Raw genomic sequence first — 21,451 nt, 5'->3', positions numbered from 1 at the left:
TCACAGTCTCAATCCCCATTTTACAGATGAGGTAACTGAGGCCCAGAGAAGTGCGGTGACTTGCTCAAGGTCATGTAGCAGGCAAGTAAGTGGTGGAGCAGAATCAGAACCCGTGACCTTCTGACATCCAGGCCCATTCACAATGCCATGCTTAAACCAGTTGGTGACTGTTGAATTTCCAGACTAAACTAATTGGATCAAAACATTTTCCACTGACAGTTACCTATAGAGTGTACATTATGTAGAAACTCTGTACCGGTCCCAGTAAATAATTATACTGGAAAAAACAGGAACCAGAACCTGTCCTCAAGGAGTGAAGTTGAATGCAAATCTACAGTATACACAAGTATCCCCAAATCACAGTTTATCTTTACAGAGATAAAGGGCATGAAAGATACTAAGCAACAGAAGCTTGTGTATATAGGTTATAAAGTCAAGGAATCCTGGAAGGGGAGGGAGAATTTGGTGGGACTGGAATGCTTATAGCAGGCAAATGGAACGCATCATAAAAATGGTCTTTTTCATTTTAGCGGTGTCTGATCCCAGCAGTACAGTTCACAGACCTCAGCCTCTTCCTCCGAGCACTGTTCACCAAAGTACTCTCCCCTCCAATCCAGAGAGCAGCTCTGCATATTGCCTCCCCAGCACCAGACACGGATTTTCCAGCTATACAGACAGCTTTGTGCCTCCATCCGGGCCTTCAAATCCCATGAACCCCGCCATTGGCAATGGCCTTTCACCTCAGGTCAGTCCCGTGCTTCCAGACAGAGGATTCGCTGTGTACCAGAACCAAATAGTCTATTCCCTGAGGCAAGAGTATAATGAATTGCCAGATTTAAACCATAATGTATTCTTTATACAAGCCACATGATTTCAGTTTGCTAGTTTCCTTTTTTTCCCCTCCTACTGGCTGCAGCCAAAGTCATAACGTAGGCTTAATTTCAAGTTATTTTTAATGCAATCATTCAGATTTCATGTTTACATTGAGTTGTCAGGAGTTTGTAACGCGCAAGTCTTCCTCCACCTCCCCAGCTCTGACTTCAAATGCCCCAGTCCTGTTCTTTGGTAAGGAAATTTCACAAACATTGACATCTTTTATGACATCTGGTCAGGTGATAGGCTAGTTGATTTAGGAAGGATATTTTCAAGAAAATGTGCAAGATTTCAAAGTGAGAAGAAACAAACAAATCAAATGGAGAGAGATCCCGCTGGCCATCACACTTCGGGGTAAATGAGTTATAGAGTTGCAAATTAGGAGAATGACCACTCTTTAGAAATATAGAAATATTTGAACATTGTAATTGTTTTTCTCATTTGCATTAGACTATGAGCTTTTCTTGGAAGATCATGTTAATAAATTGCCTCGATAATTGCGTGTCAGAAGGTTGGTTAAATTTCCTACATGTGGCATCTGTCTGAAGTTGACGTTATTAGCAGCTGTTTAAATACACAGTATTTTATTTTATTAGTGAGAGCTTAGCCCAGGTGTTGAGGATAGCTGTCCACTAAATTTGGAGAAATGTCACAAAGGCTATGCAATCTATAATTAAAATCAGGAATCTCTTCAGGGCTGAGACTGAGAGTTTTAACAGCTTCATCTTCTCTCATCCCCTTTTCCTCCGAGTGGCTAGAAAAACAGAGAGAAGCTCAGAATGACACAAATGAAAAGTGAAAAGACAATTATACTCAATTACACACTAATCACTGACTATCACCATTGCCTAAGCAGTGAGAGGGCACTCTAATAGGCAGAAAATGAGATTTTAATGGCACAAAGGGTGGCCAAAATAACGACTCATATATCTTTGCCTCCTGCGTTTTTTTCAGCCTGTGGTTTGCATCTCGGGAGTGTACTTCCTGGTCTCTGCACAACGGTGATAACTCTGTGCAGCTGAAAAGTTCAAAGGCATCTGAGTTGAAAAGAATGAATAGTAAAGGCAATGAAATAAACATTTCTGCCTAAAGGCAAAAGTTCATAAACCCTTTTTTGTAACAGTAAATGTAATTAAGTTTCATAGATTCCTATAGCACATAGTGGGATTAAAAAAATAGATGGTGCAGTAGAAAAATAACAACATGAAAACAAATGAATATACTTCCAACAGGACTTTAATGAATTTAGTTTGGAAACATCAACATTTCTGAATGCAACCCCTGACAAAAGGCATGTCATTATACTAACAGATTCATCTTCAAAAGCTCAGATTCAGAATGTGCATGGTACTTCCATAGTTGAGAAATAAGAATTTTCCAGGGTATTGACTTTAATCCATCAGAAGCAGTTATCAGCGTAATTTTCAGGAGAAGTCATTTTGGACCATAGAAAAGCCATTTATAAATATATTTTCATTGGCTCTGATAGAAAATCCAACCTTGGCCCAGTCCTGGGACATGTGAATGGTGAGATCAGTGTTTTCTCTCAATAACCTGACAAACCCTAGCCAGTTTTGTCCAAAAAAAGACTGAAAGGGTGACATTGCTCTTTTCTGTGATTTCTTTTTCAAGATGTCTAGTGATTCAGAGGGAAAAATTAATACTACAAAACTTTGCCACCAACTGTCAGCTGGGTGACTTTGGGCAAGTCACTTCACTTCTCTGCCTCAGTTACCTTATCTGTAAAATGGGGATTAAAACTGTAAGCCCCCCGTGGGACAATCTGATCACCTTGTAACCTCCCCAGCTCTTAGAACAGTGCTTTGCACATAGTAAGTGCTTAACAAATACCATTATTATTATTATTATTATTATTATTATTATTGTTATTTGGATAAATGTGGCACCAAACATTTTGTGCCCAAGCTTTCTCCACAGAGCATTTTGCACTGTGGTAGACATTCTTTCATTAATCTTCACAAAATCCTTTATGAAGTAGGCAAGGGTCATATCATTTCCTGAAAAAACTGACGTAAGAAGTGGAACCACCTTCTCTCAGCAGTTCAGTGATGGAATTGGGAATAGAGCCCAGAATTCTATAGTCTAATTGAGATGGATGTCATTGATCAAGTTATCAGACATATTTCTCTTTAAAAACATAATCCATGTGAGTACTCTGTCAGAACTTGCCCCATCAGAACCAATATTATGTCTTGGCCACTAGATGCTTGGAGAAAGCAAATACTACTACTAATAATTGTGGTGTTTTTTAAGTGCTTACTATGTGACAGGCACTGTATTCATTCATTCATTCATTCAATTGTATTTATTGAGCACTTACTGTGTGCAGAGCACTGTACTAAGCTCTTGGAAAGTACCGTTTGGCAACAGATAGAGACAATCCCTACCCAACAACGGGCAAGGCAGACAACAAAACAATAACATCAAAATAGAATTATAGTGCTGAGGTGGATACAAGCAAATGAAGTTTGACACAGGCCCTGTTCCACATGGGACTCACAGTCTTATTCTCCATTTTACAGATGAGTCAACTGAGACCCAGAGAAGTTAAGTGGCTTGCCCAAGGCCAAACAGCAGACAGGTGGCAGAGCCAGGATTAGAACCCATGACCTTCTGACTCCTAGGGCTGGGCTCTAACCACTATGCCATGCTTCCCTGGGTGAAGGTTGTCTTCCTTGACTTCTACCTCAATTCCTATGGATGCATCCCTAATTAGATCAGCTCCACTGGCGTAGTTCCCCCACAACAGCCTATTATGGACCTCTTGTATGTGAATTTATCCAGACCCTCCTTGAACTTACTGATTCTATTTGTCTTCACGGTTTCTTATGGTAGCAAACTTTAAATATTCACCAATCTCAGTGTGACTCAGTTCATCCTTTTGTTTGTTTTATGTCTGTCACTTTTAAGCTTGAGTGAATGAAGTTTCATTTTATTGTGGAATTTGGTAGGGAAATGGTCTGTGCTGTGGGCTGTTTTATAATAGATTTAAGAGTGGAATTATGTTGGGAAGGTTTCCATGGCTCCCAGCTTTTAAAGAGACCCTTTCAAGGTTCCAGAGAACCTCCCCCTGCCCTGTTTCTATCTCCTATGTGCACTATTTGTAAATCATTTATACTTGCCTCTATTTTTAGATTATGAGGTTCTTAAGGGCAGTTATCATAGGTTCATTCATTCAGTCGTATTTATTGAGCACTTACTGTGTGCAGAACACTGTGCTAAGCGCTTGGGAAGTACAAGTTGGGTTCTGCTCCTTTGTACTTTTTTCAGCACTTAAACCATAAGTTCCTTGTGGGCAGAGAACATGTCTACCATCTCTGTTATACTGTACTCTCCCAAGCACTTGGGACAGTTTTCTGCATACCGCAAGCTCTCAGTAAATAGAATTGATTGATTGATTGATTGTACTTCCCCAAGTGGTTAGTACAGAGCTCTGCACACAATAAGTGCTCAATAAGTATAGTTGATTTATTGATTAGTACAGTACTTTACACTCAGAATGTGCTCAAAAATACCACTGCTTGATTGATTTTTCCAATGATTTGCCCTGGTCCTGAATTGCCCCTATACTCATCATCATCAATTATATTTATTGAGCGCTTACTGTGTGCAGAGCACTGTACTATAGAGACAGTCCCTACCCAACAGTGGGCTCACAGTCTATACTGTAAGGTCATTGTGATCTGCCAACTCCGTTGTATTGACCTCTCCCAAATGCTTGGTACAGTGCTCTGCAAATAGTAAGCACTCAATAAATACCATTGATGGTGATGATGATGATTGATGAAGTAACCCCTAGTGCTTTGGGACTGTACCAGACATGTTTTCTGCTCATAGCTGCATAAATACATATTCTCTAAAAAATGCCTGGACATTTACATTTTTGACTTGAATAAAATGTATTAGAATTGGAGCTCAAAATGCATGTTCCAAGCTGTCTAGGACTTCTACTCTAAAGATTCAAGGCAATTAGCGTTCCAGTCCCTTTAGTTTCATGTTTGCTCAGTGTTCCCTCACCCTTGACCTAGTTGAGGAGGTTGTTTGGCTTCTGAGCAGTTTTGCGTCATGAAGAATGTGTGAGTCCATGTTGGGTAGGGACCGTCTCTCTATGTTGCCAACTTGTGCTTCCCAAGAGCTTAGTACAGTGCTCTGCACACAGTAAGTGCTTAATAAATACGATTGAATGAAAGAATGCAGATGCTAAATGACCACACTGCAAAGCTTGTCTGATTCTGTTCATAAATACTGATGTTACATGCTGAAGTCTTGGAAAATATCACCTCCATGAAGAAGGGGCAGTAAGATTTCCCTACTGTGACAAAGATGGATCCAAACCACCTAGGGAAGGGGAAGAGTGGTTCACCCATGAGATGACCAAATTGAATTTTTCCTTTTTCACTTAGAGTTTATTCGTCAGTTTAAATTTTTCAAAGGTATTGGTTTCTGCCAAATTCAACTCTTATTTTACCAAGCACTGTTCTAGTAGGTTTAAAAACCATGTCAATTTGAAAGGGAATTTAATCTGATTGGTGGGAAGTTGCTACGTTAGAAAATGTTTGAGCAATTTTCATCCTTTTTGACCTTTTTTTCTGGAAATGATCTTTCAAGTATTGTCAAAAATCAGTCAACTAAACACATTAATATTAATTAGATTCAGAATTTGGAAACCATAAGCATAGAATGTGTAGGAAGCTAGGCCAGGCATGCCCCCTGGTTTCATATTCCCTCTCACAGATTCCATAGGAGTAGAGATACTTTTTTTGGATCCTATTGCATTTGATAGTTGTGGATATTATTTTCATTTTCTCAATTAGCAAAGTATCTTTGGTTTTCCATTAAAAGCTTCCTTTTCCAATGAGAATATATCAAAGTGGTTCTAATTTGAGACCACACACCTCCAATATCCGGGAAGAATAATGAAAGCATTATCTATATTCCTAATCATGCCCCTGTGAAGTGGGGAAAACCAGAAATAAATAACATCTCATCCCAAATCATAAAGAAACTTAGTAGTATAATAAACTCCATATTTCTCAGTCCAAGATTCTATCCACTTGGATGCACCAAAGGGGGTGATTATAATTAAGCGGAAACAAACAAGCAGTGACTTAGAAAAGATGAGAAACATTTAGAAGATTAGACACGTGCCAAAACATTAATGACAAATGCAGCAGATATGACCCAGCTTAAATCAAAAGGTAACTAAGCTGCAATCTTCTTCGCAAATGTTTTATTTCTGGTAGAATCTCTGAAAATAATCTTTCAACCTAAATTACTTACTCAAAAGTGTATTAAGCAGTTCAGAAATAAGATACTGCCCCCAAATTTATGTGATGAAAAGGCTAATTTTATGCTCCTCAAATACCAAATGACCAGTTATTTGAACTCAGGCTAGTTTAAAGAATTAAAAAATAAAAATAAATGCCAACAAAATTGGATAAGCAACTGTCCCAAAAAAGCCTAATCTAGTTTGGATTAATTATCTGAACTTTCCATAATCCGAACTAACCATTGTCTCAATTAATTTGCATTACAAATGCCTTAAAAAAGGTATTAGTTTTAGAATTTTAGACCTTTTTCTGTTTGGCCCTTACTAAAGGTATGAAATCTATTAGAGTAAAATTTGAATTATCCAGATTGCAACAGACCAAAACCAGTTTGATCTGTGGCTACTTTGGATAATTGAGCTTCTCTTTTTCGATCAAAATATGCTTCCCTGTATTATGTTATCAACAGTCAAAAAATTGATATACAGACCTAAAGACTGGAAGTCAGTCAGTCATTCAGTCAATCGTATTTACTGAGCACTTACTTTGGGCAGAGCACTATACTATAAGTGCTTGGGAGAGTTCGGTAGAACAATACACAGACACATTCCCTACCCACTACAAGCAAGTATTACTTGTTCACAATTTCTTTAATGAAATGCCAATTTTATGACTTCATTCAGCTCTGTCAGAGTTTAGTACTTACCCTGAATTATCTTCTCAAAATTCAGAGGTGTCAAACTCCAACCAAAAAGTCATACTTATAATTTTTGAGTCTTGGAATCATATTACTTCACAAATATATATCCTGGAATGTCACTGGCTATCTTTGTGTCCATGGTATAATTAAACAAAATTCAGATGAAGGTTTAGCACCCCAATTTGAAGTGTTTCATGTTTCTATACTCGTTAAAACTTCTGTACAGAACTTCAGTATGAAAAGACCAAAATCTACCAATTAAGTCTAATGTCCTAGAAATGTCTGGATATTTGAGTTTTCCAGCTTTAGTAGGGAGGACACAGAAGTTGTGTTTTTTTTTTTTTTACATTTCATTTAGGTGATTAAATCTGTGGGAATTGGAAGTGGAAACGGGTAGGGGAGAGACGAAATAAGATATGAGAATTGTTCACTTCTAAATGCAATTGATGGAGAAATTTAAGGAGCAATTAACTCAGTGGCTTCCCAATAGGGGGCAGTAGGGGGAGCTAATTAGCAAGTGAACGCAAATCATTAAAACAGATTAGAGATAGGACTTCTTTTCAAAGTGGCTTAATAATGTACATATAGCTTAACTCCTTTCAAGTGACATTGGAAACGCTTTTGAGCTGTTTTCTTTTCAGCAAATAGGTGTGACAGTTTTATCAGGGATCAGTAGTCGCAAGAATCCCCTTTATCTTAAATTGCAACCACGGGCCTAGGAGAGCAACTTTCTTTTGCTTTGTATTTAGGTTTCTTCTTTCTTCTTTCGATTGATTTGGTAAAACAGTGTCCTCCATCCAAGAAGAAGAAGGAAAGACTTCAAGCTGTAAAATGGGAGTGTCTGATGGAAGGGCTTCGCAAATCTAAATCCCAGATGTCTCATTAAGCATGGACAAAGATCAGGACAGTTTTGATTGGTTTCTCTGTGCTGTACTGGCTTTTTTATTATCAGCGATTTCATCCGTTATAGCTTTGTCATGATACTAAGCCCAGTTCTCCGAGGGCCTCAGTTTACTCCCTGAGGGTAAATTAGATAATTTGGAAGAAGCATAAGTCTTTCAGCCTGTTGTTGGGTAGGGACCATCTCTATATGCTGCTGACTTATACTTCCCAAACGCTTAGTACAGTGCTCTGCACACAGTAAGTGCTCAATAAATACGATTGAATGAATGAATGATACTTATGCTACCTTGTGTGAAAAAATAAATACCACCCAATGAAGGACTATCTTCACTCTCCAAAAGTAGAGTTAGAGCCTGAGAGAATTTTCTATGTGTCTAACTGTTATCGTCTTTGTACTCTCCCAAACACTTAATACAGCACTTTGTACACAGAAGCACTTGATAAATATGATTGATTGGTTGATAGAAAACGATAAATTGACCACTGTCTTCAGTTTGGTAACTACTGCATTACAAATAGAGATGCAGCATGGCCTGTTGGAAGGAGTACAGATTTGGGAGGCAGATGACCTGAGTTCTAATTCTGGCTCCACCACTTGTCAGCTGCGTGACCTTGGGCAAGTCACTTAACTTCTCTGTGCCTCAGCTACCTCACCTGTAAAATGGGGATTAACTTCTCTTCCCTCCGATTTAGACTTTTGAGTCCTATATTAATTCATTCAATCATATTTATTGAGCACTTACTGTGTGCAGAAAACTGTACCAGAAAGGGACTGTGTCCAACCTGATTATATTATAACTATCCCGAGGCTTAGAACAGTGCTTGATATGTAGTAAGCACTTAACAAATACCATGGGAAAAAAAAGCCTTCTGTAAGAATGACAGGGGAGCCTTGGTAGATTGCAGAACCAATAACCTGCACCAAAGAGTTAGTGTTAGGGGTAATGGTTTATGCAGCCCCCCTCCCATCTTCTTATTCTTGGCGGGTCTGTTCCCACTGGGGCACAGAGTGCAATGAACACATAAGTGGTAGGTAGCAAAGTGTCTGAGAAGGTTTTTTCTGGACAGAACACATTTATGGCTGAATGCCCTCAGGAGACTGCTGAAGGGCCATAACCCAGTAGGTGGTTTGGGTCACTGAGCTGCACCTGTTAGCCTATTTTTCAAGATTATTACTGGGCTTGTCACCTCCTGGGTCCCTCTTAGTGATTCTTCAGTTGGAAATCTTCCACATTGATGACACTGATGGGCATCTGCTTGGAATGAATCACCTACTTTTTGTCCTCTTTGTGTTCAGTGTTCTTAGAACTCTGGCACATTGGCTAATACAAACTTCATTCATTCGTTCAATCATATTTATTAAGCACTTACTGTGTGCAGAGCTCTGGGGAAAGTACGATACAATAATAAGCAGTAACATTCCCTGCCCACAACAAGCTCACCAACCATGGTAGATTGCATGTGATGGATAGAGCCCAGGTCAGAAGGTCATGGGTTCTAATACTGGCTCTGCCACTTATCTGCTATGTGGCCTTGGGAAAATCACTTCACTTCTGTGGACCTCAGTTACCTCATCTGTGAAATGGGAATTAAGTCTCTGTGGGACAGGGACTGTGACCAACCTGATTACCTTGTGTCTACCCCAGTGCTTAAAACAGTACTTGGCACATAGTAAGCACTTAACAAATACCATTATTATTATTATTGCTTTTGCTAATATAATAATAATATAATAATGGTATTTGTTAAGCACTTACTATGTGCAAGGAAGCATTCATTAATTCATTCATTCATTCAATCGTATTTATTCCACTGGAGGGATACAAGGTGATCAGGTTGTCCCATGTGGGGCTCACAGTCTTAATCCCCATTTTACAGATGAGGTAACTGAGACACAGAGAAGTTAAGTGACTTGCTCAAAGTCACACAGCAGACAATTGGTGGAGCTGGGATTTGAACCCATGACCTCTGACTCCAAAGCCCGTACTCTTTCCACTGAGCCATGCTGCTTCTCTTGATGTTATGTTAAAATATGTATCTTCTGAGACCAAAATGTCAGCCCATTCATTTTGACTCATAATTTTTAGACTGTGAGCCCACTGCTGGGTAGGGACTGTCTCTATATGTTGCCAATTTGTACTTCCCAAGTGCTTAGTACAGTGCTCTGCACATAGTAAGCGCTCAATAAATACGATTGATGATGATGATAGTTAAAGGAAGTCTAGACCTAAGGCATCATGGTACCTAACCCAGGCATCATAGAACTGACTGTATTTCTCCAACATGGACAACCTGGATGCAGTGTGGTTCTAATGAGCAACACAAATGCTTCCTCAAATATTTTTGACTTGAGAAAACCCAGAATGTATTTTACCCAGCAATTTTCTTTCTTAAATTTTCCATGTTTTCCATATGTATTTTAGGAAAAAAAATCCATATGCTTTTGATAAATTTACTCTTATGTCATCAAAATATTGTTTCTGCAAAGATACTTGATATCCAAGAAGCTTTCTGAACCCTCCCTATAATGTATTTGTTTTAAACATTTTCCATCTTTAAAAAGAAATTCTAGATGCAAACTCAGAGCTAGACATTTTGAGTGCCTTTAAAATTTTCTTAATTTTTAATTGATTTAACATAAATCTATGTTGTTAGCTCCTTTTTAATTCCACACATATGAACTTGCGTTTCTGTTTGACATAAAATTGAATGGTAAAATGAAAGATAATTAATTTGAATCATAGTAAGTTTCATTTCAGGTATATTTGAGCTGTAATTTCCCATAATTATAGTTGCAGGTTTTTTCACTATTGAACAGCTTTTTATTGTAGTATTAATAGTAGTAGTAGTAGCACTTATTAAGTACTCACTTGGAGTGGTACACTATACTAGACACATCAGATGAACAGAATAATGAAATGACACATCATCTGCCTTTGAGGAACTTACATGCTAGTGGGGGAGAGAAACATGTAAATACCAACAACTAGAGTGGTCAAAACAAATAAATGAGTAAATGTACGTTAAGTGCTAAGGAAGCTGAAAATACAGTGTTATAACTGTTCGATTTGACTGAAGGGATGATATGACTCAAAGTGTTGGGAAATTAATGTGAAATTTTAGGAGGGATTGGAATGTGGGGTGGGCTATGGTCTGTCTGATTTGGGAAGGAGAGAGTTCATTCATTCATTCAATCGTCTTTATTGAGTGCTTACTGTGTGCAGAACACTGTACTAAACGCTTGGGAAGTATAAATCATCAACATATAGAGAAAGTCCCTACCCAACAACGGGCTCACATTCTAGAAGGTGGAGACAGACAATAGGACAAATCAAGTAGGAGAACAGTGAGAGCCAGGGAATGGGCTGGAAGACTTAAGAATGAGGTAGACTATTAGCTTGGGAAGAATTCATTCATTCAATCGTATTTATTGAGTGCCTACTGTGGGTAGAGCACTATATTAAGCACTTGCGGCAGTGCAATACGATAATAGACAGACACATTTCTTGCCCTCAGTGAGCTTATAGTCTAAAGACAGGGAGTTAGGAAAGAGTGAGTGAAGAGAACAGATAGGGAAGGTGGGTGCTTTCCCCTGGAGAGTTTTGAGGAGAAGAGGTATGTGGGCCATACCAAGAGCTTGTTCAGAAAGATGACTGGTGCAGCAGTAAGCAGTAATGATTGTGTGTTGGAGGGGGAGGGTTTGGTGTGTGTGTGTGTGTGGTAGTGAAGCTGGAATTTGGGACACCAAAGCAATGGAAAGTAATAACTGAACCACTAGTACACCTGTTTTACTTCATGGATGATAGACTGAGGAAAGGAAAAAGCCTCATAAAGATTTGTGTACTGGGATAAAAATGTCAGACAAGAGTGCTAACATTTGCTTAGCTCTCAGCACCTCAAGAACAAAGAGCAGGTCTGCAGATCTCATCAGGTTGATTGATTATTCATCTGTTAAGTCTGGTTTAATCATCACAGACAGTCCCAGAGCAGTGAGAAATCCACTTTGTTATACTTAGAAGGGCCCGATCTTTATAAGGAAGTGATTAATGACTTAAGGAACTTGTGTCAAGTATTGTCCTTATTTGCATTTTACAAAAGAAAACTTCAATTTAGCCAATGAACTGGTGCTTTTTAAGTATAATGTTAAATTTGAGATTATTAGTGTGTAATGTATGTAAATTGCATATTTGGTGTCAGCCACGCTTATTAGGCAGCTTCTTGGTTTCATGCATATATTTATTAGAATACCGTAGTTCCATTTCAAATTAGATTTCAATTGCTCAGTGCATTTTCTTTTGACAAACATTTGTAAACCCTGAAACTTATTAGGAGCAGCATCCAAGTGTTAATATAGGTACACAAAACTCAGGGCTGCTCTTGATTTGGCTTGTCATTTTCAGACAACAGCATTAACAATTATCTCAAATTCTACAGACACTAGGCGAGACAACGACTCTTTGTCTAAACATGTTTCTTTCCATTGAAGGTGTATGAGTTTACCGCAGATCTGACTGTAATGTAGATGGGTTATAATCATGAAGAATGGTTGTTTTGAGTGTATTTTTTTCGATGTAGAAATAATCTCATTCACTGTGGCATGGGAAGCTCTTGACCTTTCCTTTTCTGTTGATAAATGTTAAGGTAATAAGGTTTACTCCATTCCATGTGGCTCAGAAAGCTCCTGTTTCTGGAGAGCTCTTTTTCTCTGAACAGTTTTGGGCACAGACCCAGAAACTACAACTAACATTGTTGACAGTCGGACCAGTCATTTGGTACATTCAAAACTTTGTATATTAAATACGTAGGTTACAAATCTTAGTCCTGCTCACCAAGAATATTTTTTTACCTTTGAGAACCAGATGAACAGGTGGCTGCAGTCTATTTTCTGGTGTATCTATTTTCTTCCCTTTACACTTTCCAGAAACCATTCATGGAGAAAATTGATTTGAAGTTACTAGAAGTTCAGATTTAGTTCCAAGACTCAAAACGGTAGGGAGAGTCCATAGAAAGGTGATTTGTGTCTTGATGACCTGCTCATTTTCAGTTCCTGTCTCACTCTTTGTCTGAGTCGAGCTCTCCGATCAAATCCCCATTCAATGAAAATCAAGATGACTTGGACACAGATAGGTTAAGACAATAGACATTTTTCATTTCTCAAAATTTTTCTGTTCTCTTTTTCCTCTTTGCATTTTGTGATTGTTTCCCTTGGCCTCTATAGTCCTTGAGGGCATGGATCTTCTAACTCTACTCTACTCCTCAAGTGCTTAGAACCATGCTCTGCACACAATACGTATTCAATAAATACTATTAATTCTTTGATTAATTTTCATTTTAAGATATCAAGATTTTGCATTCAGGACTGAAACTCTACTGTTAATACATTTGTAAAGTAACCTTTATGTTGCAATTCATCATAAGCCTTGGGGTTTTTCTGATGGCTGAAGTTCTATTCTTGTTTAGTATGCATGCCTTCCTCATTGTTCACTCAGGGCTTGAGATCTACAGCCAGTTGCTGAATTAGATTTGCAATAGATTCAAACTATTTAGGCAGCAACTCTTTTGCAAAGTAGCAATAGCAAATGATTGAACATATCATTCGAGTAAAAAAAATATAGGTTCCCTATTTAATTAACTTTACCAGCAATTTCCTTTGCCAGAAATGTTAGTCTTGCATTTCCCGAAGGTTATTACTATAGCTACATGAAATGGAACGAAAGTAGTGTTTTGTCTTCCTTAAAAACATCCCTCTTTTCCTTAGAGGCATTCTTCCACAGGTTATGAGAATCACCATAACGTGTCACTAAGTTAATAGAATAAGTTTTTCCTTGCATTCAATAAAACATAGAAGACCCATGCTTGAGACTGACATGAAGGAAACCAGAGGTCTGAATCAACCCTTTATAAAAGGTTGGAATGCAGTGTAAAGCTTTTAATTCATTACTCTGTTTGCAGAATGGAAATATCTATAGAAATCTGAATACTTGCATATTTATCCAATTAGAGAGTGAATATGTGCTTTGTAATGTGCAGGCACAGAATCATGTCCTCAACAGGCAAACCGTGCGGCATTTGAAAAAAAAAATCTTTGAGGATTCCGCCTGATGTGTAACAGCCGAAGTGTTTCCTTGTTTTCCGTCTAAATGAAAGGACTATCGTTAAGTGTAGTATTTTGTTGCAGTTGAGGCCAGTTTGCTTCTAGGACTCTAGGCTGAGCTGGTGGAGATAAAGAAGCAGGTCCTTGATATAGTTTTTTTTATGGGAGCCTCCTGATTACACACGATTGACAGCCGATCCCTGAAGGCGCTGGCAACCCTAGACTTTCTATCTCCTCTGCCAGCCTGCTTGGAGTCTGTGGATTGTTCAAAGGCTACACAGACTGAGAGTGAGGTGAAGGGAGACAGAGGCAGGAGGAGGAAAAGCCTGAAATTTTCAGTCAATTAGGAATCCTTGCTGAATCCAGGGCTCTTGGAAAAACTTGGAGAAGTTGGAAGAGCAGGTCATATCACCTCAACAATTGTGGTTTCTTCATGGGTGTGTGTGTGTGTGTGTGTGTGTGTGTGTGTGTGTGTGTGTGTGTGTGTGTGTGTGTGTGTGTGTGTGTGTGTGTGTGTGTGTGTGTGTGTGTGTGTGTGTGTGTGTGTGTGTGTGTGTGTGTGTGATCGTGGCTCAGTGGAAAGATTGCGGGCTTGGGAGTCAGAGGTCATTGGTTTGAATCCCAGCTCTGCCACTAATAATAATAATAATAATAATAATAATGGCATTTATAAAGTGCTTACTATGTGCAAAGCACTGTTCTAAGCACTGGGGAGGTTACAAGGTGATCAGGTTGTCCCATGGGGGGCTCACAGTCTGAATCCTCATTTTACAGATGAGGTAACTGAGGCACAGAGAAGTTAAGTGACTTGCCCAAAGTCACACAGCTGACAATTGGCACAGCTGGGATTTGAACCCATGACCTCTCACTCCAAAGCCTGGGCTCTTTCCACTGAGCCATGCTGCTTCCCTAGTCAGCTGTGTGACCTTGGGCAAGTCGCTTAACTTCTCTGTGCCTCAGTTACCTCATCTGTAAAATGGGGATTAAGACTGTGAGCCCCATGTGGGACAAGCTGATCACCTTGTATCCCCCCATTGCTTAGAACAGTGCTTCAGACATAGTAAGCACTTAAAAACCCCCACTATTATCATTATTATTATTATTATATCCTCGTTAAGACTTGGCTTAATGGATAGAGCACGGGCCTGGGAAGAGCTCCACCACATGCCTGCTGTGTGGCCTTGGGCAGGCCACTTAACTTCTCTGTGCCTCAGTTACCTCATCTGTAAAATGGGGATAAGAATGTGAGCCCCATGTAGGACAGGGACGGTGTCCAACCTAACTTGTATCTATTCCAGTGCTTAGAAAGTGCTTGGCACTTAGCAAGTGCTTAGCAAATACCATAATTATTTTACAGCTTTCCCCATGTTCAAGCTTGCCTAATAAACCTGCTCTGATTAATTTTCAGCAGCTCGTCATATCGATTCTCAGCCATCTCCATTGTTCCTCTATCCTCATAATTGTAATGCATATATATGTTTATCAAGTTTTGTATTCAGTTATTGATTTTGATTGTAGTACTTTATTTGTAAATGATTTTATGTCTGTCTCCCCCAGTAGATTACAAATCTTTGTGGGTAACAAATGTGATCCTTCTACTGTATCTTCCTGATCATTAAGCACAGTGCAGTGCTGCTGCTACTGATCGATGCATTCTTCATCTACTACTACTCCTACTACTTACTATTATTCATTCACTCATTCATTCATTCAATGGTCTTTATTGAGTGCTTACAGTGTGCAGAGCACTATACTAAGCAGTTGGAAAGTACAATTTGGCATTCCTTTACATATGTAAGAATACATTTTTATTAGTCAATTTCAAAGTGTAAAAAGTGACCCAAAATGTTTCTGTGGGGGGAGTGGTTAAAAAAGCACTGGTCAGTCACCCCCAGTATGTCAAAAATTGAACCACTCTTCTTGTTCCCTCCTAAATCTACTCTTTGCTTCCTCTCAGCTCTTGCCACCATGTTCCTCAGCTTGGAAGTAGCATTCAGAGGAACTTCACGGGCTTGGGAGTCAGAAGTCATGGGTTCTAATCCCAGCTCCACCACATGTCTGCTGTGTGACCTTGGGCAAGTCACTTAACTTCTCTGAGCCTCAGTTACCTCATCTGTAAAATGGGGATTAAGACTGTGAGCCCCACATGGGACAACCTGATCACCTAGTATCCCCCCAGTGCTTAGAACAGTGCTTTGCACATAGTAAGAACTTAACAAATGCCATCATCATCATTATTATTATTATACAGTGGCTCTGGAGCCCTTGGAATAAGTCAGGATCTCTTGTTAATACTACTACTACTACAACTAGTACTGAACAACTCGTTAGCTTTCTCCTGATAGCTTCATGATGCTAGACTAAAAAAGTTCAATTCAGTCATTAATCATCTACTTATTGGACTTTCTAAAGATATTTCTTTAAAAACGATCTCTTTCCTGTCTACACTGAGACTCATCCAGTTAATTTAATACACAGACAACAACCTAACAGAACAATTCAGAACATTTAAGTGGGTTGTTTTGGACTGAATGATCTACTTGTCTTTGGCATGGTTTAAATTGATAACTGTCAAATCACCTCACTGCTCTGATACTCCTGCCCGATATTGCATCCTTATATTTGGGACAATTACCCCAAGTCCCACTCTCTAATGATCCCCACCCAGAACCCCAAGAAGCTGTGCTGCCCTTTGGGAGGTGTGGGGTTCACTAGAGACCAGACCATCATTGGAACCACTGACACCAGAAACTTGCTCCTGTAGTTTATTTAAGAACCTAATGACCACATTGAGAAGTGACTTCATACTCTAAAATTCCTTTTTCTATACCCATGGATCAATGGCTCTAATCTGCCTGACTTCCCCTGGGTCTTGCGCTCCATAGAAACAGCCAGGCCAGTGAAAGAATCACTTATGTTCTTCATTTAACTTAAAATGTGGCAAAGTTGAATGCCCTAATCATTGATCCCAGGGAAATTGAACTGTAAACCACCCATTATGGAAGGAGAAAAAGAAGGAGATCCATAGTCAATCAATCAGTGATATTAATTAACAAGTTACCCTGACCAGAACACTGTACTAAGGGCTTGGGAAAGCAAAGAGATCTAATACCAGCTCTGCCACTTGTCTGTTGTGTGACCTTGGACAAATCACTTAACTTCTTGGTGCTTCAGTTACCTTATCTGTAAAATGGGGTTTAATAATAATAATAATAATAATAATAATAATAATAATGATAATAATAATAATAATAACAATGGCATTTATTAAGCAGTTGGTACGTGCAAAGCACTGTTCTAAGCATTAGAGAGGTTACAAGGTGATCAGAATGTCCCATGTGGGGCTCACAGTCTTAATCCCCATTTTACAGATGAGGCACAGAGAAGCTAAGTGACTTGTCCAAAGTCACATAGCTGACAAGTGGCAGAGCCGGAATTTGAACCCATGACCTCTGACTCCAAAGCCCTGCTCTTTCCACTGAGCCACGCTGCTTCCCCAGACTGTGAGCCCCATACTTCCCTTCTAGACTGTGAGCCTTTTGTTGGGTAGGGATTGTCTCTATCTGTTATTGAGTTGTACTTTCCAACACTTAATACAGTGCTTGGCAAACAGTAAGCACTCAATAAATGATTGAATGAATGAATGAACATGGACTGTGTCCAACCTAATTAACTTGACCCTACCCAGTGCTTAGTATAATGCCTGTCAAGTAGTAAATACTCAACAAATATCATAAAAACAAACATACAAAAAAAACCCAAATTTGTGTATAGGATGAACCATTTATTTGGGACATGAAGTTCTAGGTTAGGAAATCAATTACATAATGAAAGACTGAACTACGAATTGTATTTATTTTCAGTAATAGGGGCTCTATCATGATCTGTCACCCTGGTTAAACTGCTTAACCATTCTGGACTGCAATTGAATCATCTTTATCCAGCAGAGGAACTAGGAGAGAGATGTTTTATGGTGCTAAAATGTGAAGCACATAGTAAAAATTATGGCAAAATGATTTGAAATATAAATGACCCCAAATTCTTCCACATTTGGAAGGCGCATGTAATCAGATGGGTGGTATTCGATGTGGTAAAGTTGATGTCAGGATAGAATGATGATTTGCATGAGTTTCCAACTTTTGGCCCATCAAGTACTATGGGTGGAATTTATATTCATTCATTCATTCATTCAATTGTATTTACTGAGCGCTTACTGTGTGCGGAGCACTGTACTAAGCGCTTGGGAAGTTTTCCTTTCAAAACATGGAGGGATTAAATTCAGTATAAATAATAATAATGATAATCCCTGAGAGAGAAATTGTTTTATTTGTGTGTTTTTTAATTCTCTTTTGATTAAAAGTTATGTTCCTTTTCAACAAAGTTTATGAATTTTATAAATTCTGCAAAGGCACCCTGAATGCAGTGAAAACACAGTATGTTAAGTAATAATTGCCATGGGCATAGAGCAAAGGCAATGTATCATATTATGCCGGGATTCTCCTCTTGAACAGTTGAGAATAAAGATGAAGGTGAATGCGAGCTGACAGCAACTTTCAACTTAAACAGCCATTGCTTATTGGTCTTCTAATAGAGGCTACTGGTACAGCCAAATCATTCATTCATTCATTCAATCATATTTATTGAGCGCTTACTGTGTGCAGAGCACTGTACTAAGCACTTGGAAAGTACAAAAACCAGCCATTTGACCCCCAAAATAATTAAAATCAGTATCTGCTTCACCCAGTGGAATGAAAACTCGCACCTGGAGGCTGTGTTGGAGTCCAAATTTTTTATTTTGGTCTTAATTCAAATTAATTATAAAATCATTTAATTCATCCTAGAATCTTTCCATCTCACCATCTTGAGAAGCAGTGTGGCTCAGTGGAAAGAGCACAGGCTTGGGAGTCAGAGGTCATGAGTTCAAATCCTGGCTCTGCCGCTTGTGAGCTGTGTGACTCTGGGCAAGTGACAACTTCTCTGGGCCTCAGTTACCTAATCTGTAAAATGGGCGTTAAGACTGTGAGCCCCTCGTGGGACAACCTGATCACCTTGTTTCCTTCCCAGCACTTAGAACAGTGCTTTTCAAATAGTAAGCACTTAACAAATGCCATCATTATTATTATTTTTATCTTCACAGAAACACTCCCCAGTTCCACCATTGCTGATACTGTTGAGGGGCATAAAATAGCCTGCTCGCATTGCCAGGAAGAGGGAAGAGATTGAACTCTGATCTGGAGGTGCCCACAGGCTTGCTTGAGAAGCAGCGTGGCTCAATGGAAAGAGCATGAGCTTGGGAGTCAGAGGTCATGGGTTCTAATCCCAACTCCGTCACTTGTCAGCTGTGTGACTTGGGGCAAGTCACTTAACTTCTCTGTGTCTCAGTTCTCTCATCTGTAAAATGGGGATTAAGACTCTGAACCCCACGTGGGACAACCTGATTACCTTGTATCCCCCACAGTGCTTAGACCAGTGCTTGGCACATAGTAAGCACTTAACAAATACCATCAATTATTATTATTGCTCTGCCCTGTCCTCACATTAGATCAATTGACCCTAGGCATAAACTGCTTTATAGTGGCAAACAGCCCACTGCACTACACACTCAAAAAGATACATAGATTAACCAGTATGTTACACTGCAGGCTTCTTGAGGGCAGGGACCATGTCTCTAAACCATTATACTTTTCCAATTATTTTGATATAGTGCTCTGCATATACTTACTATGTGCTCTCTCTCCTTCTCTCTCTGTCTCTCCTCCTATATTCATTCATTCATTCAATAGTATTTATTGAGCACTTACTGTTCACAGAGCACTGTACTGAATGCTTGAAAAGTAATTTGCCCTTCATCCTCAGAAATTCCACTGATGGTAAAATTAATTTGTGGGTGTGTATGTGGCTGAAAAGGCCAACACAAGATCTATAGTACTGATGATACCATGTAAATACAACAACTGTATTTTGTTGAGTTGTGTCTGTAGCAACTGATGTTGATTTTTTTTTTGCCTCCTTGCCTCAGTATCTTTACAAAGCTTCTGCTCAAACAGAGCTACTCCTTTCTTTATTATAGTACACCTAGCTGGCTTATCTACAGTGGTATACTCACAGTTATCAGCTGAGATGTAGCATTGATTGAGATTTAGTATTGCTATTTCCTTAAGGCATTTCCTCTGTCTTCCTAGCCTTTGATTTCCCAATTTCAGCTCACCCCATAGAAGATATTTGGTTATCCTACTGGTGTCCATTTTCCTAATGTGCTGCTCCCAGCATGGCATCAATTCTAGGAGACTAACCTCATTCTAGGAATTGGTTGTTTTTGATCCTGTCTTGTCACTTACGTTGACTGCAGCATATCCTTTGACAGTGGGGTTATGTTCTGGGAAAATGAGGTTGTATTGTATATAGCTACTTCAGTCAATCAGTCATATTTGCTGCACAACTGCTTTGTGCAGAGCACATTACTAAGTATTTGAAAAAGTATAATACAACAGAGGTGGTAGAAACAGGAGCTTACAGTCTAGTGGGGAAGACAGACATTAAAATAAATTATGAATATGCTATGGGGCTGAGGTGGGAGTGAATATCATGGGTACCTTCTCCTATAGATTTACATGCAGTAAATTAGGTTCCATTCCAAAACCTCTGGAAAACTAATCTAAAATTATTTTATGTGTACATACCATAACATTAAACATCACTAAACTGATGTTCAACATTTGTTGAAGTTATCTAAGCATAACATCATCTGATTAACTAAGTGAAGAACTGTAATTTGACAATGACTGTTTTTTTTAAAAAAGGGCATTTATTAAGTGCTTACTATTTGCCAGGCACTTTCTCATGTGGGGCTCACAGTCTTAATCCCCATTTTGCAGATGAGGTAACTGAAGCACAGAGAAGTTAACTGACTTGCCCACGATCACCCAGAAGATGGGTGGCATAGCTGGGAGTCTTTCAGGATACTGTAGAAGTAGAAGATTATTCTATTGACTTTGATTGTGGTTTTTCAACTGTAGTGAATAATTTGGCTAACAGGTTGAACAGGTTGAACAAAAAGAACCTTTTAGCAGGTTAACACCTTTTGAACGTCTCTGAATCTTTGAATTTCTCTCTAAAACATGCTGCTTAATGCTCCACAGTATATCTTCCACAAACCTGGATGCTAGGATTCCTGGGGTCTATTAACGCAGCATCTGTCTCTGAAATCTCTCCCATTCACTCACTAAAATGCTTCATTCTATAAGGAACCCTGGTGGACCATATCTTTCCTCCTGTATCTCCCTCCATGTTCTCTCCCCAACCTCTTTTGTTCCAAGCAACTTTTATGCTTTCCCCTATCACTCAGTGCTCCTTTTGCACTCAACTGTTCAGGTTACTGTTTTAGTTCTTTCTTTCACCTTGAATTTTTATCTTTGTTGCAGTCACAGCCCATCTTTCTGCCCCAAACTTTTCTGTCTCTGCTCTGGTAGCTTTGGTTTGGGTGGGGAAGCAGGGTTGCAATAGTGAATTGGGATGGGGAAAATAGAGGAGATGATGTTGACGGACACGGTATCTGCTAAGACTAGAGTTAAAGATGAAAGACAGAACAAAATA

At 39.1% G+C, this 21,451-nt stretch overlaps 1 protein-coding gene across 2 annotated transcripts in view; it reads left to right on the top strand.

The window, feature by feature from the left end:
* The window catches only part of PAX3 (paired box 3), a 128,883-nt gene that overhangs the window by 89,114 nt on the left and 18,318 nt on the right, over nt 1–21,451 (top strand). For both annotated transcript variants that reach the window (XM_038747142.1, XM_038747136.1), the window contains exon 7: nt 531–745. In XM_038747142.1, coding sequence (XP_038603070.1) covers nt 531–745 — 215 coding nt within the window. The remainder of the gene's footprint in view (nt 1–530; nt 746–21,451) is intronic.

This window comes from Tachyglossus aculeatus, chromosome 1, assembly GCF_015852505.1.
Source record: "Tachyglossus aculeatus isolate mTacAcu1 chromosome 1, mTacAcu1.pri, whole genome shotgun sequence".
Taxonomy (NCBI): Eukaryota; Metazoa; Chordata; class Mammalia; order Monotremata; family Tachyglossidae; genus Tachyglossus; species Tachyglossus aculeatus.
The sequence above is the reverse complement of the archived record's forward strand: the minus strand, read 5'-3'. Positions and strand labels throughout refer to the sequence as shown.